The sequence below is a fragment of the Carcharodon carcharias genome, chromosome 9, assembly GCF_017639515.1.
Source record: "Carcharodon carcharias isolate sCarCar2 chromosome 9, sCarCar2.pri, whole genome shotgun sequence".
Classification (NCBI taxonomy): Eukaryota; Metazoa; Chordata; class Chondrichthyes; order Lamniformes; family Lamnidae; genus Carcharodon; species Carcharodon carcharias.
The window spans coordinates 229,265-245,480 of NC_054475.1; the positions used below are offsets into that span (position 1 = coordinate 229,265).

The following is a 16,216-nucleotide window of genomic DNA, read 5'->3' on the forward strand; positions in this document are numbered from 1 at the left end:
TAAATGCAAAAGTTTCCCTGTGAACATGAGTAAAAATGCATTTAAAACCCCAGCAAATGTTTATTCCCATCAGGCCCAAGGATTCAGGAATGTTTGTTGTGTGTTTCTTTTTTCCAGTTTTGTCACCTTTATTATCTTTAATATTTCAAATAACTACAATACATTCTTTGCATTTTAGTCTCCTCCTACACACTGCTTTGCTACTACTTAGAATGGTCCCCATACAGATTTAAAGATATTAAGTTCTACCCAGAAAATATTGACGCTTGCCTGTGCACCCACCTGGTTTATTCCCATGCCAATACCTCAGATGACATCTCTCAATGGGCAGATGAACCTATGTACAAGAGCTTTAATGACCTGAAAGATAAGTAAGTCATATTATTCTCTCTGAGCGGCATTATTTACACATTTCAGATCCATTTTACAATTTACAGTTATTCTCAATTTAGCTTATTTAAAGAATTCTGTAACCAAGTGATCATTGACATAATTGATGTTTATTCTTTATGTAGGTCTAGAAATGAAATGTAAATTAAGTATGCTCCTCCCTTATTCACTGTAATACTGACGCTCATGGTTTTTATAATTTTTCTTAACAGAAATAAGAATCTGAAAACACTTTTAGGGTTCGGAGGTTGGAATTTTGGAACAAGAAGGTAAAATCTATAAATACCCCAAACTGTTTTAGTCCCAAAGTTAGTGAGTTGTGTGTTTGTAAATATCAGTGTAAGTTTTTCTGTGATTTTTTTGGTAAAATTAAATTTGTCATTTTCAATTATGCAAAAGAACTGGCAACGGACACTTAGCTTATTGAGTTTGAGGCTTCTTATCAGATTTCCCTTTAGATGTTGAGAAACGTAGCTTGCCCTGTCAGACAGACAATCCAAAAGTATGGTGACTTTAGGAGGAATTGAACTCAAAGATATTGGTTCCCCACTGCTGAATGGGGAAGATTGGACACTCCGAAGGGACATTGTGAAATTACAAATTTACTATCACTGGGGATCTGTGTTCATCGTCTCTCAGTGACCATGCGGATGGGACAGGGAGCATCATCTGTCCTGACTGACATTCCAGTTAGTTAATGGAGAATTTCCTCCCACACTTTCATTGTATTTCACAACTGCACAAGATGTTTAAAGAGGAAGAAGGACATCCTTAGTGTATTCATACAGGAAAGCCTTAAAGTTTCACATTGCTATATCTGATCGCTTCTTAAAAGCTTTTAATATTTCATATCCACCTTGCCTTACACGGTAACAGTATCTCCATTTTAAAATAGTATTTGTGAAATGCTGTGCATGTGGAAATCTCTGTATAAATACAAGTGATTTCTTCATTCCTTTTCCTCAAAGCCCATTCCACAGTTTGATTACTCTTTATGCAAAGAAAAATACAAAGGATCTGATTTCTGGGGGAATTGTTGACATTTTGCACAGTGTCACACAAACAGAAAAGCTGTGCGAAGCTGCTGGTGGCAAGCAATGAATGAACAGGGTTTCTTTTCCTTCATAGTCTCTCCACCTGTATGAAATTTATAGAACACGTACTGATCTGACGATGTGCAATAATTGACTTTTACATTACATGGAAGGAAAATAGCAGGATTTAAGAGTTCTCCATGAAATAACCTGTATTTGTAAATCTCGGGCTGCATCTTACCAATGTCGGGCGGGAGTGGGCGGGTATGGGGGAGGCGTGGAGCCGATTGCCGCCTGTGATTGGCTGCGCGCTGCCATCTTACATGGGCGGGGCCAATTACGGCCCACGCAGCGTCACGCACGGCGGGTAGTGCTCAGCACAATCTCCCTGAGGCACGGAGCTACATTAGGGAGATTAAGTTGATAATGAAAATTATCAATAAATGATCTAATAAATTGTTTAAACATATCCCCTCATGTGACAGTGTCACATCAGCTGGGACATGCTTGTGCAATTGGCAATATGTATTTAATAATTTTATTAAACCTTCAGGAAACCTCATCCCGCCTGTGGGAATGAAGACCTCTTGGGTTCTTCGCCTGCCACCAACCTTAAGGTTGGACAGGCAACCCAGTTAATGAGCAGAATTACTTTCCTAATGGCTTTAATAGGCCTTTGACAGTGAGGCTGGTCGCACAGCCACCTCTGACGCATGCCCGCTGAACGCAGTATCGAAATGATGCGCAATGATGTCGGGACACACGCCCAATGTCGTCTCGCAACATTTTACGCGTTGGCGTGTAGGGTCCCATCCCCGTCCACAGACAGCAATATTCTGGCCCTCCTTTCACAACATCAGGACATCCTAAATGTGTTACAGCCAATGAGGTACGTGAGAATTGTAGTTACTGTTGCAATGTAGTAAACACAATAGCCAGTTTGTGCAGAGCATATTGAACAGTCAACCTGTTTTATTCATGTTGGTTGAGCGATAAAGAATGAGTGAGACGCTGGCACGATTTCCTCTGCTATTGTTTAAATGTGCTGTATTGGATTTTTTGGCATCCACCTGAAAGATCAGACAGGGCTTTCATTTGATGGCTTATCCAAAAGACTGTCTGTATGATCTTCTGGTCCTGGTGGGTTTTACCGGTGTCGATGAAGGCAATAGACTTTTGGCTGCCATGTCACATGCTCTGCAGTGGGGACCGATGTAGCAGGTCCGGTAAATCCATTATTATTTTTATTTTAAAAATGGGCAAGGCTTTACCCTGATGAGACATGACTCATACCAGAGGAATTTCTAACCTTCAGAAACCAGCAGGGATCTTATTATCTTTAGTGAAATGTTAATGCCGTCTGTGACTGCCGACAATCAAGTTCCAAAGAAATGCACCAAGACTCTTTACATTTCTAAGGCAGAGAGCTCCAGCCAATGCAGCTGCAAAGGGTAAAGGTAACCCTGACTCCTCTATTAAACACCTCAATATTAAACGCCCGGTAGAAGAATTGGGGCATATGCCACATGGCCTCCCAGGCTGCCAGAACCTGTAATATTGGTGTGTAGAACTGAACCCAGGCAGTCTACCAATTTATCATCCAACAGATTGCAGTAGAAAGAGCTCTGTCCAGGTAAAGTGCCTGGCCTTTATCTATACTGGGAACTATTAGAACACGGTAACTCCTGTATCTGTGCTTTCAAGACTAATTCATCTCTAAATATCTTCTCCCATCGTGGAAATCCTTGCCTCTGAAAAGACAGATCACCCTGCAACAGTTTCAGCCTGTTAAACTCTGAAGGAGTATGCCACTATACTTTTCAACGCTGGATTCTTGACTCACATGTAAACATAACTCTTATTTTTATCTTGATCTTGCCCTGTATCCTTTTCTTTTCTTTATCCCTCCTTTATTGTCTGAGTGTAAAAAGGCCTGGTGTTGCAAAGCCCCTTCCCACGTTTTGTGTGTGTAAAATAAACCAACCTTCTTATTTTACCTCATCTCGAGTTTGCTATGGGGTTATTAATAAAGGATTGGATCACTCCAAGCTGAGGGGCTGGGGAAAATACGCCACCACTTATAAAGCGGGAAATCAAAAATCAGAAACACCTTTCTGTTTACGAATGGCTAGTGAGTGGAGAAATCGAGGCTGTTTAAATTAATCTCCCTCCTGTCTGTAACTCAACTCAGAGAAAACTCCTTTTTTCTGAACTACAGGTGCATCATACTGTAATCTCAGAAAGTACAGGCAACACTGAATTTTCACCATTTAAAGTTTTGTTTCCAAAAAAACCCATTTTGTAAAAATCACCACACAGCCATCAGCTCACCTCCTCCCTTCTGCAACATTCACAAGCAACAAACAAACAGCGAGAGAATTACAGGTCCGAAGTGCATCACCAAACACAATTCAGAGTCAAGAATACCAAATACCAAATACCAAAATACCAAATACCAAACACAATTCAGAGTCAAGAATGGAACACAGAAGCTGCTGTTTGCTTTTCAGTCAGGAGCCATTGCATCACTTTCAGAACTAAGGTATGTGAATAAATTTGGGTTTCAACCTGTGCCAGAAATGTAACCCACAGCATAGGAATGTAAAATAAAGCCAGGTACAGGTTTTTCAAAGTCCAACTTCACTTGTGTAAAATTTTGTAAACTCAAGTAGAAAATTATTCAAGAAGATTTTTGGAAATTTCTACAAAAAGTCCAAATTAAGCGACAATGTTCCTTTTTGAAGATTTAACATTTTCATAATACACTGTGCTCGTTTTTAAAACAATGCAGGCATTAAATTAATAGAGAGAATTCTGGGATTGGGTCCTTCTGCCTTGCATCTAGGTGTGGGACTGGATTCTTAGGCAGGTTGCAGACATTCACTGGTATCTGCTTAGCACTTGCATAGCATCACTACTTTAACCGGGTTACAGAGTAGGCGCTTGGCTCAAAGGCATGATTGCAACTCTCTTGAGAGTCTAACATGTGACTTGCAAGTGCCTGTGGTATACCATTGTCAACATCAGACATGAAAATATCCCTCTGTTAAACCCTTATACTACACCGCCCCCAAATATATTATCCTATGTTTTAACAACAGGATGAAATTATGGGCTGAATCACCGCAGAAATTGGCAAAGTCCAATACCAGGCAGGGAAAGCGGATTTTGACCTGCCGATGGCAATGGCTGCTTTTCTCACCGTATTGTGTGGCACTTTGTTGAAAAATGCAGAGGCTTTCATATCAGGTGAAAGGATGTGAATCGGACAGGTTTCACATTGGAAAGATGATGGGGCTTCCTCTGGTCCACCTGCCTCGCCATGACCTCAGACCTTCAGTTATCCGGGCGCCATATTGAAAGGGGGCCCCTGCACAGAGGGATCGAAAGCTGCTGGAAAGTCATGGCTGCCACAGGGAGGAAACATGCTGCCTTTGAATTTAGCAACAACTCCCTTGAGCACCTATTGCACGTGGTGGAGGCCCACCTTGATGTCCTCTATTCCACTCTGCATGAGGACCAGCAAGCAAGGTCACCAATCCAGCTTGGGAGGTGGTGCCAATGATGATCAGTGTCAACGGCCTGCAAAAGAGGACAGCCACCCAGTGCCCAAAAAGGATGAATGATCTCCTCCATTCTGCCAGGGTATGTCACTCTTCTCATCACTCTCCAGGACAAAGCAGCCGCTCGATTCGCACCATACCCACAAACTTTCACTCCCTCCACCATCAACGCCCAATATCTGCATCTACAAGATGCACTGCAGCAATTCACTAAGGCTCCTTAGAAAGCACCTTCCAAACCCATAACCGCCACCATCAAGAAGGACAAGGACAGCAGATAGATGGGAAAACCACCACCTGGAAGTTCCCATCCAAGCCACTCACCATCCTGACTTGGAAATATATCACCATTCCTTCACTGTCGCTTGGTCAAAATCCTGGAACTTCCTCCCTAACAGCACTGTGGATGTACCTACACCACAGGGACTGCAGCAGTTCAAGAAGACAGCTCACCACCACCTTCTCAAGGGTAACTAGGGTTGGGCAATAAATGCTGATCTAGCCAGTGAAGCCCACATCCCTTGAATGAATAAAGAAAAACTCACACACTCACAAACCCATCAAACATTCAAAGGGGTCTCATTCACTGCCAGTTCAAGGGACATCACCATTCGCTTGCTCATACACACATTCACCTGCCCACCAGATCATATCCTCATCCCATCCATGGCATCACTCACCGCCCACACATGCCAGGCATCCTTCTCATCTGGTCTGACAGGCATTCCTCTTACACCCTCTCCATCTGTATTTATGCAGGACAAGTTGGCACAGGACAAAATGGAGAGGTTGCAGACTGGTGGAGGAATACCCGATAGTCAAGGTCCTCACAGACTTTGAAAACAGAGCCATCCAGCTGGATATCAATGACCTTGCACATTCCTCTGTTGTTGGTGAGGTCGGCAGGGCTCAACCAAGTGAGGATCCACAAGTGCAACGTCCATCAGAAAACCATGCTTTGAGTCACTTCCCCTGCTCCGCAGTCCCTGCCATGCACTAATGATCTTTCCTTGCTTTCGCAGGTACATCTGCGAAGCAGCTGAGAGGGTCCATGAGCCAGGTACTCGACTCAAGCCCTGAGGACACCATGGAAGAGGAATCCGCAGGCACCAGTATTGAAGACCCATCACAGCTCTCAGCCGTACCCTCCACCAGCACAGAGACACACTCCTCAGTAAATCCTGCATTTAGCCACAATAATCAGATGCAAATTTATTAAAATGAAGTTCCCAATGTTTGTAGGTGGGAAACAAGGCCCACCATTGGCAGGCAGAGGGGCCAAACACATCCTGGATTTACGTTGTCAGGAAACATGACTAGGGCTTTCTCTGATCTTGTCACTGAACATGCCTCACGATCAGGGGCAGAATATCCCAGCTACCTCTTTCACTCTTTACATTGTATTTCTGTAACTCCCTTTTTACAATTCCTGATTCTACTCAAATCCAACTCCCACTCTCCCCCTCCCTCAGTCACAGTGCTGGGCATTCAAACTCCATCAGTATTCTCAGTGCTTAGGGAAGATCACTTGGAGACACGAGGGTTTTCCTCTACATCTGGTAGGACATCAGGATCTGCAGAATAGGACAACATTTTATCAGCATTGCTGTCAGCGAAGCTGGGAATCGGAGTGAAGATTTCAGAATGACTAAACTGCAGGAACTACAAAGGCTTTTCAATGAAAGACTGATTCAAACGAGAAGGCTGAAGAGAATTGATCTTTCGACCCTCTGGAATGAGAAGAGAAGACATCAGGACACTCTGAGGAACCTGCTGCTCCTTCAAAGGGCTCTGGGAAGAAGCTTCAGAAGAGGAATGTTCTTCAGCTCTTTGGAAGACTGTCACAGCTGTATCATCAGCAGCTGTATCATCAACAGCTGTATCATCAACATCCGTATCAAAGAGCGAAAAGGCATTGGAGACCTGAGATTTCAATGAATTTAGACAATAAAGGGACACATGACAAAATTCCAGTCATTCTTTCAGGAAAAGAAGAAGAGATGATTTCCCAATGATATTTCAGAAGGAATGTTTGCTTTGTGTCGACAGTGGTAAGAGAGCCACACTTTTCTCTGTGTGAAGCTGCTCCATCCTGGGCAATGAGAAGAATTACTGAGGATATGGAGACAAGACAGCACCATCTTCCGCACTGGGACAAATTTTGATGTCAAAATTAAGACAAATTTCATGTAGATGAATAACTCAGAGGCAAGCTTGCTGCATAGGATTCCACAGCTTCAGAAATGCTAAAGATTCTGCTGCAACTTCTGTGCTGTCCTCCAGCTCTGAAGAGAAGAAGCCTGTCAGCTGGGACTGAAGTGTTGGTGCCCATTGACTTTCACCCTGGGAAGGACCCAGTTTTCTAACAGGGTGATCATCTATGGACTCTAACTTGAACTCAAACAAAGCATTTTCTGAGGAAGACTCTTCATGAACAACAGGAGATAACGTAGGCAATATATCAGCAGATAAAGTGGAACTAAGATCTGAATGCTGCTCAGCAACTAAAAGCACATCTGATTCTTCTAAAAAGACAACAGAGACATCATAAGCTGCACCCAACAATGGGAGAGATGAATCATTTTCCAGGACCCCAACCTCCAATAGGCCGCTCAGTACTGCAAGGGATTCTTCCTCATCATTCTCTAGGAAGAGCCAATTCAACTCCAGCAGGTCTTCATGGTCACTGTCTGCTGCAGTGCCCTTCTGTATCCTCCACCTCTGACCTTACTCTATGAAGGACTGAGGGATCCATAACTTCCTTGTCTGCCCTGGGTCTAGTGGATGGTGTCTCTGTAAAAGAAAGGAACTTACTGCTGAGAGTATAAATGTCCTCAGCTTCTGAAGGCTGAACTTCCACTGATTCTAAGTAAAAAGTTGAAGATATTTGCATGAAGGACAGTGAGTGGATCAAAAGGTAAGCATCACCTGACTTTTCTAGGGTTCCTAGGAGTATGTCAACATCGCCACTCAATAAGGATATACATTGCTTGTGAAGAACATAGAGAGAATCAACAATCTTTTACCTGTTGTAGCTGAAAGGAGCAATAATCATGCCTTTGTTTGGAGTCAGTGCCACCTGACCTTGTAACTTGATATCTAATCGATAAAGGGTCATTGGCTGAAGTCAGCCGAGGTTATCACTAATATGTTGTCAGCAGTTCCAGTATCAAATTTTTAAAAAAAGTATCAAAGCCTTGAACTTGTAACTGAGCAGCAATCTGGGTTAAGGCAATCTACTTCCCCCAGGAATTCTGTGGGCTCATCATTTTCCGGATACTGCATTTGTTGGAAAGTGTTTCATAAATACTCGCTGGTCTGTAACTTTGATTTAAATTACTGGATTTGCAGAAATGCTGGAGATGTCCAGTTTTGTCATACTGGAAACATTCCACGCCCCCCTGTTAGACAGTCTATACTTGTTTGTCACACCAACAACCTTTTATGCCTTTTTATACAGTTTGGCGGACTTCCTTGTGTGCGGGGCTCACCGCCTGTGGGCCTACAAAGTCAACGGAGTCATATAAAACCTCAGAATTGCAACCAATTAAAGCCCGATTTGACAGTCTGAGTTTGAGCCACATCGTACACTTGTACTGCTTGCTCAGTAACGGGATTGTGTGGTGCACAAGGACTTAGTAATGGAATCAATAATCTGCAGTGAAGTCATATACACCCTGCCTTAGGAGAATGTCACCTGCTACTGGACCTACTGTATAAAAAAGGAAGCTAACTTGGAGCTTAGCCTTTATTTCACGAAGACCTGATGCTGCTCAGTACCATAGAACATGACATTTCCATAACTCCCACTGCTGGCCCCTCTGTGGGTCCTTGAGGCAGTCAAATGGGTGGGGTAAGGGCTGAGGTCTGATCATCGTTACCTCTCTCCAGTGTGCCCCCTTCTGCAGGGCAAAATTTCTCAATCTGCTTTCAAAGGTTGCTTCACTCTGTGGTTCCTCCAATAACACCACTGCCTCTTTTACATTGGTGTCTCCACCACTGCCACAATATTCTGAGATTGGGTCCTTCAGTCTTGGACTCTAGGCATAACGCTTGGATCTTAGGCAGACTGCAGACATCCTCCGGTATCTGCTTAACACTTGTTTATCAGGATAACTCGTAAACAGATTACAGAGGAGGCATGTAGCTCTAGGCAAGATTACAACTGCTCTCTCTCTCAAAAAAGAGAGTGAGTGAGTGAGTGAGAGAGCCTAACACATGACTGACTAGCATTTGGGATGCATCGTCATCTACATCACACATTAGCATATTCCAGCAGTTAACCCATTATACTACATAGAGTGAAGATTAGAATGAGCATGTTAAGTGTTCAATGAAACAGTGCTAGCCAGAAATAATGGCCCGATTCTCAAAAGGAGATTTATCGATTTGAGATTTATTGCTTTCTCTCTCTAAAATCTCTTCTGATGATTAGATTTAGCAGCTTGGCAGCTACACAGGAAACTCGAGCAACATTCATCAATGCTTCAATTACCTTTCTGCGGAAGCACAGATTTGACGGTTTAGACCTGGACTGGAGGTTTCCTGTCTATCGAGGCTATTCACCAGAAGAAAAACGACATTTCACACTCTTGGTCAAGGTGAAACATCTAAAGCTATCATTTTTAATGTAACATCTTCGAAAAACATTGAGGCCAGAATCTTCGGGTCGTGAGTAGGAGCGGGTCCCACTCACCGACGTGTAAAATGATGCGTGGTCACATTGGACATGTGTCCCGATGTCACTGTGCGCCATTCTGATTTTCAGTTCGGTGGCCACACACTGGACTTGGCTGCGCGCCCGCCAACCTCTCAAAGGCCTGTTAAGGCCATTTAAAAACTAATTAAAATACTTACCGGAGCTGCCTGTCCAACCTTAATGTTGGGAGGCAGGTAAAGAGCCCAGGTGTCCTTTGTATACATCACGGGCTGGATGAGGTTTCATGAAGTGTTTATAAATTGAATAAAAGTTTTTATTAAAGTTCATTGACATGTCCCAGCTCGTGTCACATGACGGGACATGTCAAATTTTTTTTTTCTTTATTATTAAAATTTTTGATAATCAAACTAATCTTCCCGAGTCCGCTCTGTGCCTCAGGAAGATTTCTGCATTATGTCACGCGCAAGCATTAAAGAGCACAGGCCTCAACTAAGTCTACACCCCCCACCCGCACAGTGAGCGCTCAGCCTACACCCCCCACCCGCACAGGGAGCGCTCAGCCTACTACCCCCCACCCGCACAGGTAGCGCTCACTGCTTCCGGGTGAGCGTCATGCTAGACGGGCCTTAATTGGCCCACCCATGTAAATTGGCCCTGTCGATTGTGGGCAGTGTTTGGCTGCGCACCCACCCATGCCCGCTCCTGCTCTGCCCCCCTTGATAAGGAGAAAATTATCCCCTTAGAGATTATCTAAAATCAATAATGCATCCCCAATACCAGTGAAGGACACACATTCATAACAATGATGGCTGGACAAGCACTGAAAGTGACTCCAGCATATTTAGTTAAGCCAGAATCTCAGGGAAGTACACACAGTATCATACACAATAAGTCCTATTCATAGCTAATAACAGCGCTTTAAGAAACATGGAATGTCCATGAATGTAGATTATCAGTTGGAGCTGTGACTACATGAATTATGTTCTGAAGAAAGTTTATCATCATTAACAATTGCTCATCCTCTGTAGGAATTGATGGAGGCCTTTACAAACGAGGCACAGTCTTCTGGGAGGGACAGGCTCCTGCTAACAGCTCCTGTGGCTGCTAATAAATTGGCTGTCGATGTGGGATATGAGATAGCTGAGGTTTCACAGTGAGTACAGGAAGATTCAAACTTATAACATTTGGAAAAAGGTCTCATTCTGGATCATTTACAGTTACAAACCAATTGAAAGAGTTTTATTCATCTTGTGAAGAACAGCTAAAGATTTGGAACATTGTTAATTTCTACTGTGTTGACAGAGAAACTCTTCCTAACTCCCAGTCATGGTCCAAACATCCACTTTAAATTGCATTCTTCCTCCTTCAATGCTCCTCAGAAACACCAGGAAATAATCAAGGATTCAAGCCAAGGGCCTGTTTTAATGACATTTCCTTTAATATGAGTGAGCTGTCAACAAGCAGCCTCAGTGAAAGATTTCTGAATGAAGTTTTACACAAAGTAGCTCCGGAAATAACACAACATTCTGTCTACAGAACAATATTTGTTATTTTGATTTTATTCAGTTTTATTCTGTCTGCTCAGCTCCCCAATTTCCTGCTTTAGCTGTAACTGCTGTCCAGATTCCCTGTGCTTCTCTGAATGAAGCAACATGGAGGCTGGAGGGTGGAGAATGAGGCCGCTTGATATTTCCCATTTTCTGAGATACTCTTCTCCAACCTAGTGAACACCCTTTAGCCTATTTTGATCCATTCCCTCCACCTCACCCCCACTAGGGCTATTTGTCCCTTGCTCGTCCTGCTTTCTACCCTTAATGTCACCTATTAGCACGTTCCTTACATAATATCACCAACGTCAACACCTCTTTGTCCTTTGGTCTATGAAATCTTTTGGCTATCTCCACCTATCACTGGCCCTCTATCCAGCCCTACCTGTTCCCCCCCACTTCCCCTTATACCAACTTATATTTCAACTCTCTTCTATTTTTCCTTAGTTCTGTTGAAGAGTCATATGGACTCTAAACGTTAACTATATTCCTCTCCACTTATGCTGCCAGACCTGCTGAGTTTTTCCAGGTATTTTTATTTTTGTTTTGGATTTCCAGCATCCGCAGTGTTTTGCTTTTATCGATCAACAAAAGTTACCTTCGCTCCAATACTCAGAGGTAGGTTGCAAATCTGGAGTTCTGACTAAAATCATTGTTTCACTATTGGGGCCGCTGCCACAGTAAGATACATATAATTAACTATTAAAAAGAATGTTGAATTGTAATGCTTCATGTCGTTTTTTTCAAACAGATACCTAGATTTTATCTCCCTCATGACATTTAATTTTCATGGGGTGTGGAATAATTTCACTGGACACCATAGCCCCCTGTATCGTGGCTCCGCTGATCTTGGCCTCCAAATTTACTTTCATATCGTAAGTCTGCCTGCTAAAAATTGATATCTATATCTTGTTATTTATATTATCATGTTAACATTTACCAATAGATTATAAGAAAACGTTTTTAGTTAGAAAAACCTCAATAAAAATCTCAAGCTAAATTATCTTGCAGGATTATATTTTAAAATACTGGAGAGACAAAGGTGCACCATCAGAGAAACTACTTGTTGCATTTCCAGCATATGGAAATACCTACACCCTTAAAACCTCCCAAACAGGTGTTGGTGCTCCAGTTTCTGGAGGTGGTGAACCTGGTCCATACACCCATAGACGTGGATTCTTGGCGTACCATGAGGTAATTATGCTGGAAATGTTATTATGTTATCACATGACAATTTCTCTAAAGTTGATCTTAAGTGGAAAGTGATCAGGAATAAATTGTTTCAAAACATTGTGGTAAAATTTCCTTGGTGGTTCTGTTAGAAATTAGAAATATTGGGCAGAATTGTCCCCTCGGATGGTTTGTGGGCCCCACCGGCTCGGTGGCTGGTGAACAGCCGATCGCCGCCGAAACGGGGCCCGCCGCCATTTTGAGTGGGCGGGCCAATGAAGGCCCACCTAGCGGCCTGCCTGATGGGAAGCGCTATGTGCTTCCTGTGTGGGGGTGGGGAGGGAATCCCCATCTGTCAAAGTGCGATCTTTCACGCATGTGCACATTGCTCCTGAGGCAAAGTCCTGTCTCAGAGAGTTTACTGATAGGTAAGAAAGGTCAAAACATAGAGAAATAGAGATGCAATGGAGGCCCTAATATTCACCTGATTACAGATCTTCACATAACCTCTGTGACTGTCTGACTCCTGTCTGGCCGAGGGCAGCTCACTTGTGCTCTGTGATCAGGGTCATATCATAGAGACGCAGCCATGACAATTTAAAAGCACCTGATCCTATGTCAGCCTTCAGCACCTGACCCCTCCAGGAGCTGGAACACAGCATCACTGGTCACAGATGCTGAAGAGATGGGGGCCAGCCCCACCTTAAAGATGCTGAGAGCACACAGAGAGAATGAGGGAACTCTGTAGCGCCTGCCCACTACATTCCGGCAGCAATGACCAGTACCATCGAGGTGCAGGCATCAGTAATGTGCCCAGGCAGTGTGAGGCTGGACCATCACTTTGGTATGAAGGCTGCACAGACACAGGGAAGAGGCCCTGGACTGAGGTACCTGCCTTCATCTTGTGCAGAAAGGTTTCACATCTGAGTATCTGAGTGAGACAAAAACTGTCTGTTAGAACAAGGAGCCATAGGCAGGGAGACATTCTTGGGAGTTTATTGACAATAGTGAACAGTATGTACAAGTGATTAACACCAGTGTCCAGGTAGACAGACTCCTCCACTCTGCCTTGCAATCTGAGGAGTGCAGCGGACATCCCTTCCTGATGTTCCCAAGCTTGCCTATGCAGCTCCAGCGACTGTGAAATGTCTGAGTCCAGGGGCTTGTCATCTGGCTTGGACTCAGCAACTTTGGCCTTCAGCAGTCCTCTGAGTACCGGACATCTGGGAAGTCACTGCCCCCACCTGCCGTGGATCAGACAGTGCGATGTGCTCACCAGATTGTGATCCCGGGGCTACTCTAAAGCTACGTCCCACCAAGGTGTGTGTCTCTGCGTTGGTGGAGGGTGTGGGTGAGTGCTGTGATGGGATTTCAAGGAGGGTTCCTCCAGATTCTTCTTCAGAGGATCCTTTAGTTCTTGATTGGAGGCCCTGGGTCGTGTACTCCATTGGCTATTTTGCTGATGTGCCTGTGAAAGCAAGGAGAGATAATTAGTGTATGGCAGTGGCCTTTGAAACAGGACACATCATTCACAGCATGGTTGTATATTGGATGTTGCACTGTTGGATCCTCACTTGTTCGAGCACCGTTGACCTCACTATCAGCACACGACCAGTCCAAGCTGTAACCTTGCAGCTGGATGGCTCTGTTTTCAAAGTCTGTAAGGACCTTGCTTTCAGGTATTGTTACAGCGGTAAGTGACATCTCCCTCTTGTTGTGAGCCAGCTTGTCCTGTACAAATAGAGATGGAGAGTGTGTAAGCAGGATGCCTGCCAGGCCAGAGGATAAGGATGCCCGGCCTGTGTGGGTAGTGAGTGGTTCCATGGGCAGGATGAGGACAATGAGGTTGTGTGTGAGAGAGTGAATGGTGATGTCCCTTGAACTGGCAGTGAGTGAGGGCCCTGTGGGTGTGTGATGGGTTTGTGAGTGTGTGAGTTGAGAGTGATGAGAAGAGTGACTTACCCTGGCAGAACGGAGGAGATCATTCATCCCCTTGCAGCTCTGGGTGGCTGGTCTCTTTTGCAGGGTGATGGCACTGACCACCGCTGCCACTGCCTCCCAAGCCGGGTTAATGAGGTTGCTGCCCATCCGGCAGCCAGAGCGGGGGTAGAGGACATCACAACAAGCATCCACTGCTTCCAAAAGGCACTGAAGAGATGCATCATTCAATCTGGGGGCTGCAGTCTTTTTGCCTTTCAAGACCATGTCTTCCGTGTGGTAGTCATGGGCTGAAAGCACTGAGATGTGTGCACACGGCTGGATTTAAATATGATGTCCGGCATGATGAAACGGCGAGATGATGGGATGGCAAGTGAATGAGAGCCCACTCAGCATGAAAACAATGTGTTTCCCAGGAATGCATAATTAATGCAGCGGGTTTGGGACGATACTTTGTGAAAAGCCGCCATTGTGGCTGGCGGGTAAAACGTCGTTTCTCCTGCTGCTACCGCACTTTGTACAAATCGGGGATGATTCAGCCCCTGGTGTCCATCAACCAAGTCAAACAGAGTAAAACCGGTGGGGTCATTGGATGAGTGTCTGCAGGTGAGCAGCAGAAAACCTGCTCCTTTATCCCAGTCATGGGGACACTTGTGGCAGTATCCCTGATCCATTTTTTTAGGGTCTCCATTCTAACAGCCCCTGTGACTGCAGCTGTTACACTGAGGACTTAACTGGTTCACACCCAGGTTACCATGACTTCCTGGAATACTCAGCACATGAAATTTGAACACTGATCAGACTGAAGCTTGGTGGGCAGTCCATATCGGGTAAGGAATTGTGTTAATTCCCCCACCACTGTTTTGGCAGATATGGTTCTCAGGAGAACAGCCTCTGGGAAGCGGGTAGCCACTTCCATGATGGTAAGGATATACCAATAGCCCCCTTTTGTTTTGGGTAGGGACCTTATACATTCCACTAGCACCTTGCTGAAGGTTCCTTAAAAGTCAGTCTGGGAATCATAGATGCAGGGTTTATTTCAGGCTGGAGTTTACCCACAACCTGACAGGTATGGCAGATTCTGTAAAACCTCATTATATCCTTGCAGAGGTGTGGCCAGTAAAAATGCTGGCTGATGCGTGTTTGGGCTTTTTATATACCAACATATCTAGCCATCGGGATTTTGTGTGCTAGTCTTAATATTTCCCCTTGATACCTCGGGGTTGTAATATACCTTTAAGGGATAGTAGCATGTCATCACTTTAAGGGAAGTGTGTCATGTGATCCAGCCGCAGTTTCACTTTGGCCTGGAGCAGGGCACAGCACACACAGCCCTGCTGCTCTAAAGTCCTCAAGCTTTCTGTCCATGTGTATGTGTTCACATGTGGCTGTTGTTAATAAATGAACCCACAACATATTTGCACAATCTCTTGTGAGCGATTGGTGCTTTTATATCATTATCAGCCACACAGCATTCCGCAGCACCACAACCTGGTGATCAATGTCCACTCCTTGTTTACAGGTCTCTGAGGGGGTCGACACTTCCTTATCAGAGCCTCATTTTCAATGTACTAGCATTCAGGGATTGCCTCTGCCTCAGCGTCAGTTTGAACAGTCTGAAGTAACTTTTTAACAATGGGTCAGCTTGTTGAGCCACAGCTATGGAAGACCTGCATACTACCTGCTTAGGCTCCTCTAGAATCCTGAAGAAGGTCTCAGATGACCAGACAGTAGGGTGATCTGACTGAGGTGCCACTTGAGCCTTCTCTAATGGAGTTTGTCTGCCATAGATCAGTTTAGCACACAGTCAGGAAAAATGCCAGGGACTTTCTCCTGCAACTGCTCTTTCTCCCAACCTTGGGCGGCTTCTCTGTCACTTTTCATCTCAGCAGCAGGTCCACCCTGTCCACAAGC

The 16,216-nt window shown here is 44.4% G+C and overlaps 1 protein-coding gene across 1 annotated transcript in view; it reads left to right on the forward strand.

The window, feature by feature from the left end:
- Positions 1-16,216, forward strand: part of LOC121281971 (chitinase-3-like protein 1) — a 54,292-nt gene that overhangs the window by 16,628 nt on the left and 21,448 nt on the right. Inside the window, exons 3-8 of the mRNA XM_041195260.1 lie at positions 179-371; positions 603-659; positions 9,423-9,588; positions 10,676-10,800; positions 11,946-12,069; positions 12,206-12,388. Of these exons, the coding sequence (XP_041051194.1) occupies positions 179-371; positions 603-659; positions 9,423-9,588; positions 10,676-10,800; positions 11,946-12,069; positions 12,206-12,388 (848 nt within the window). The remainder of the gene's footprint in view (positions 1-178; positions 372-602; positions 660-9,422; positions 9,589-10,675; positions 10,801-11,945; positions 12,070-12,205; positions 12,389-16,216) is intronic.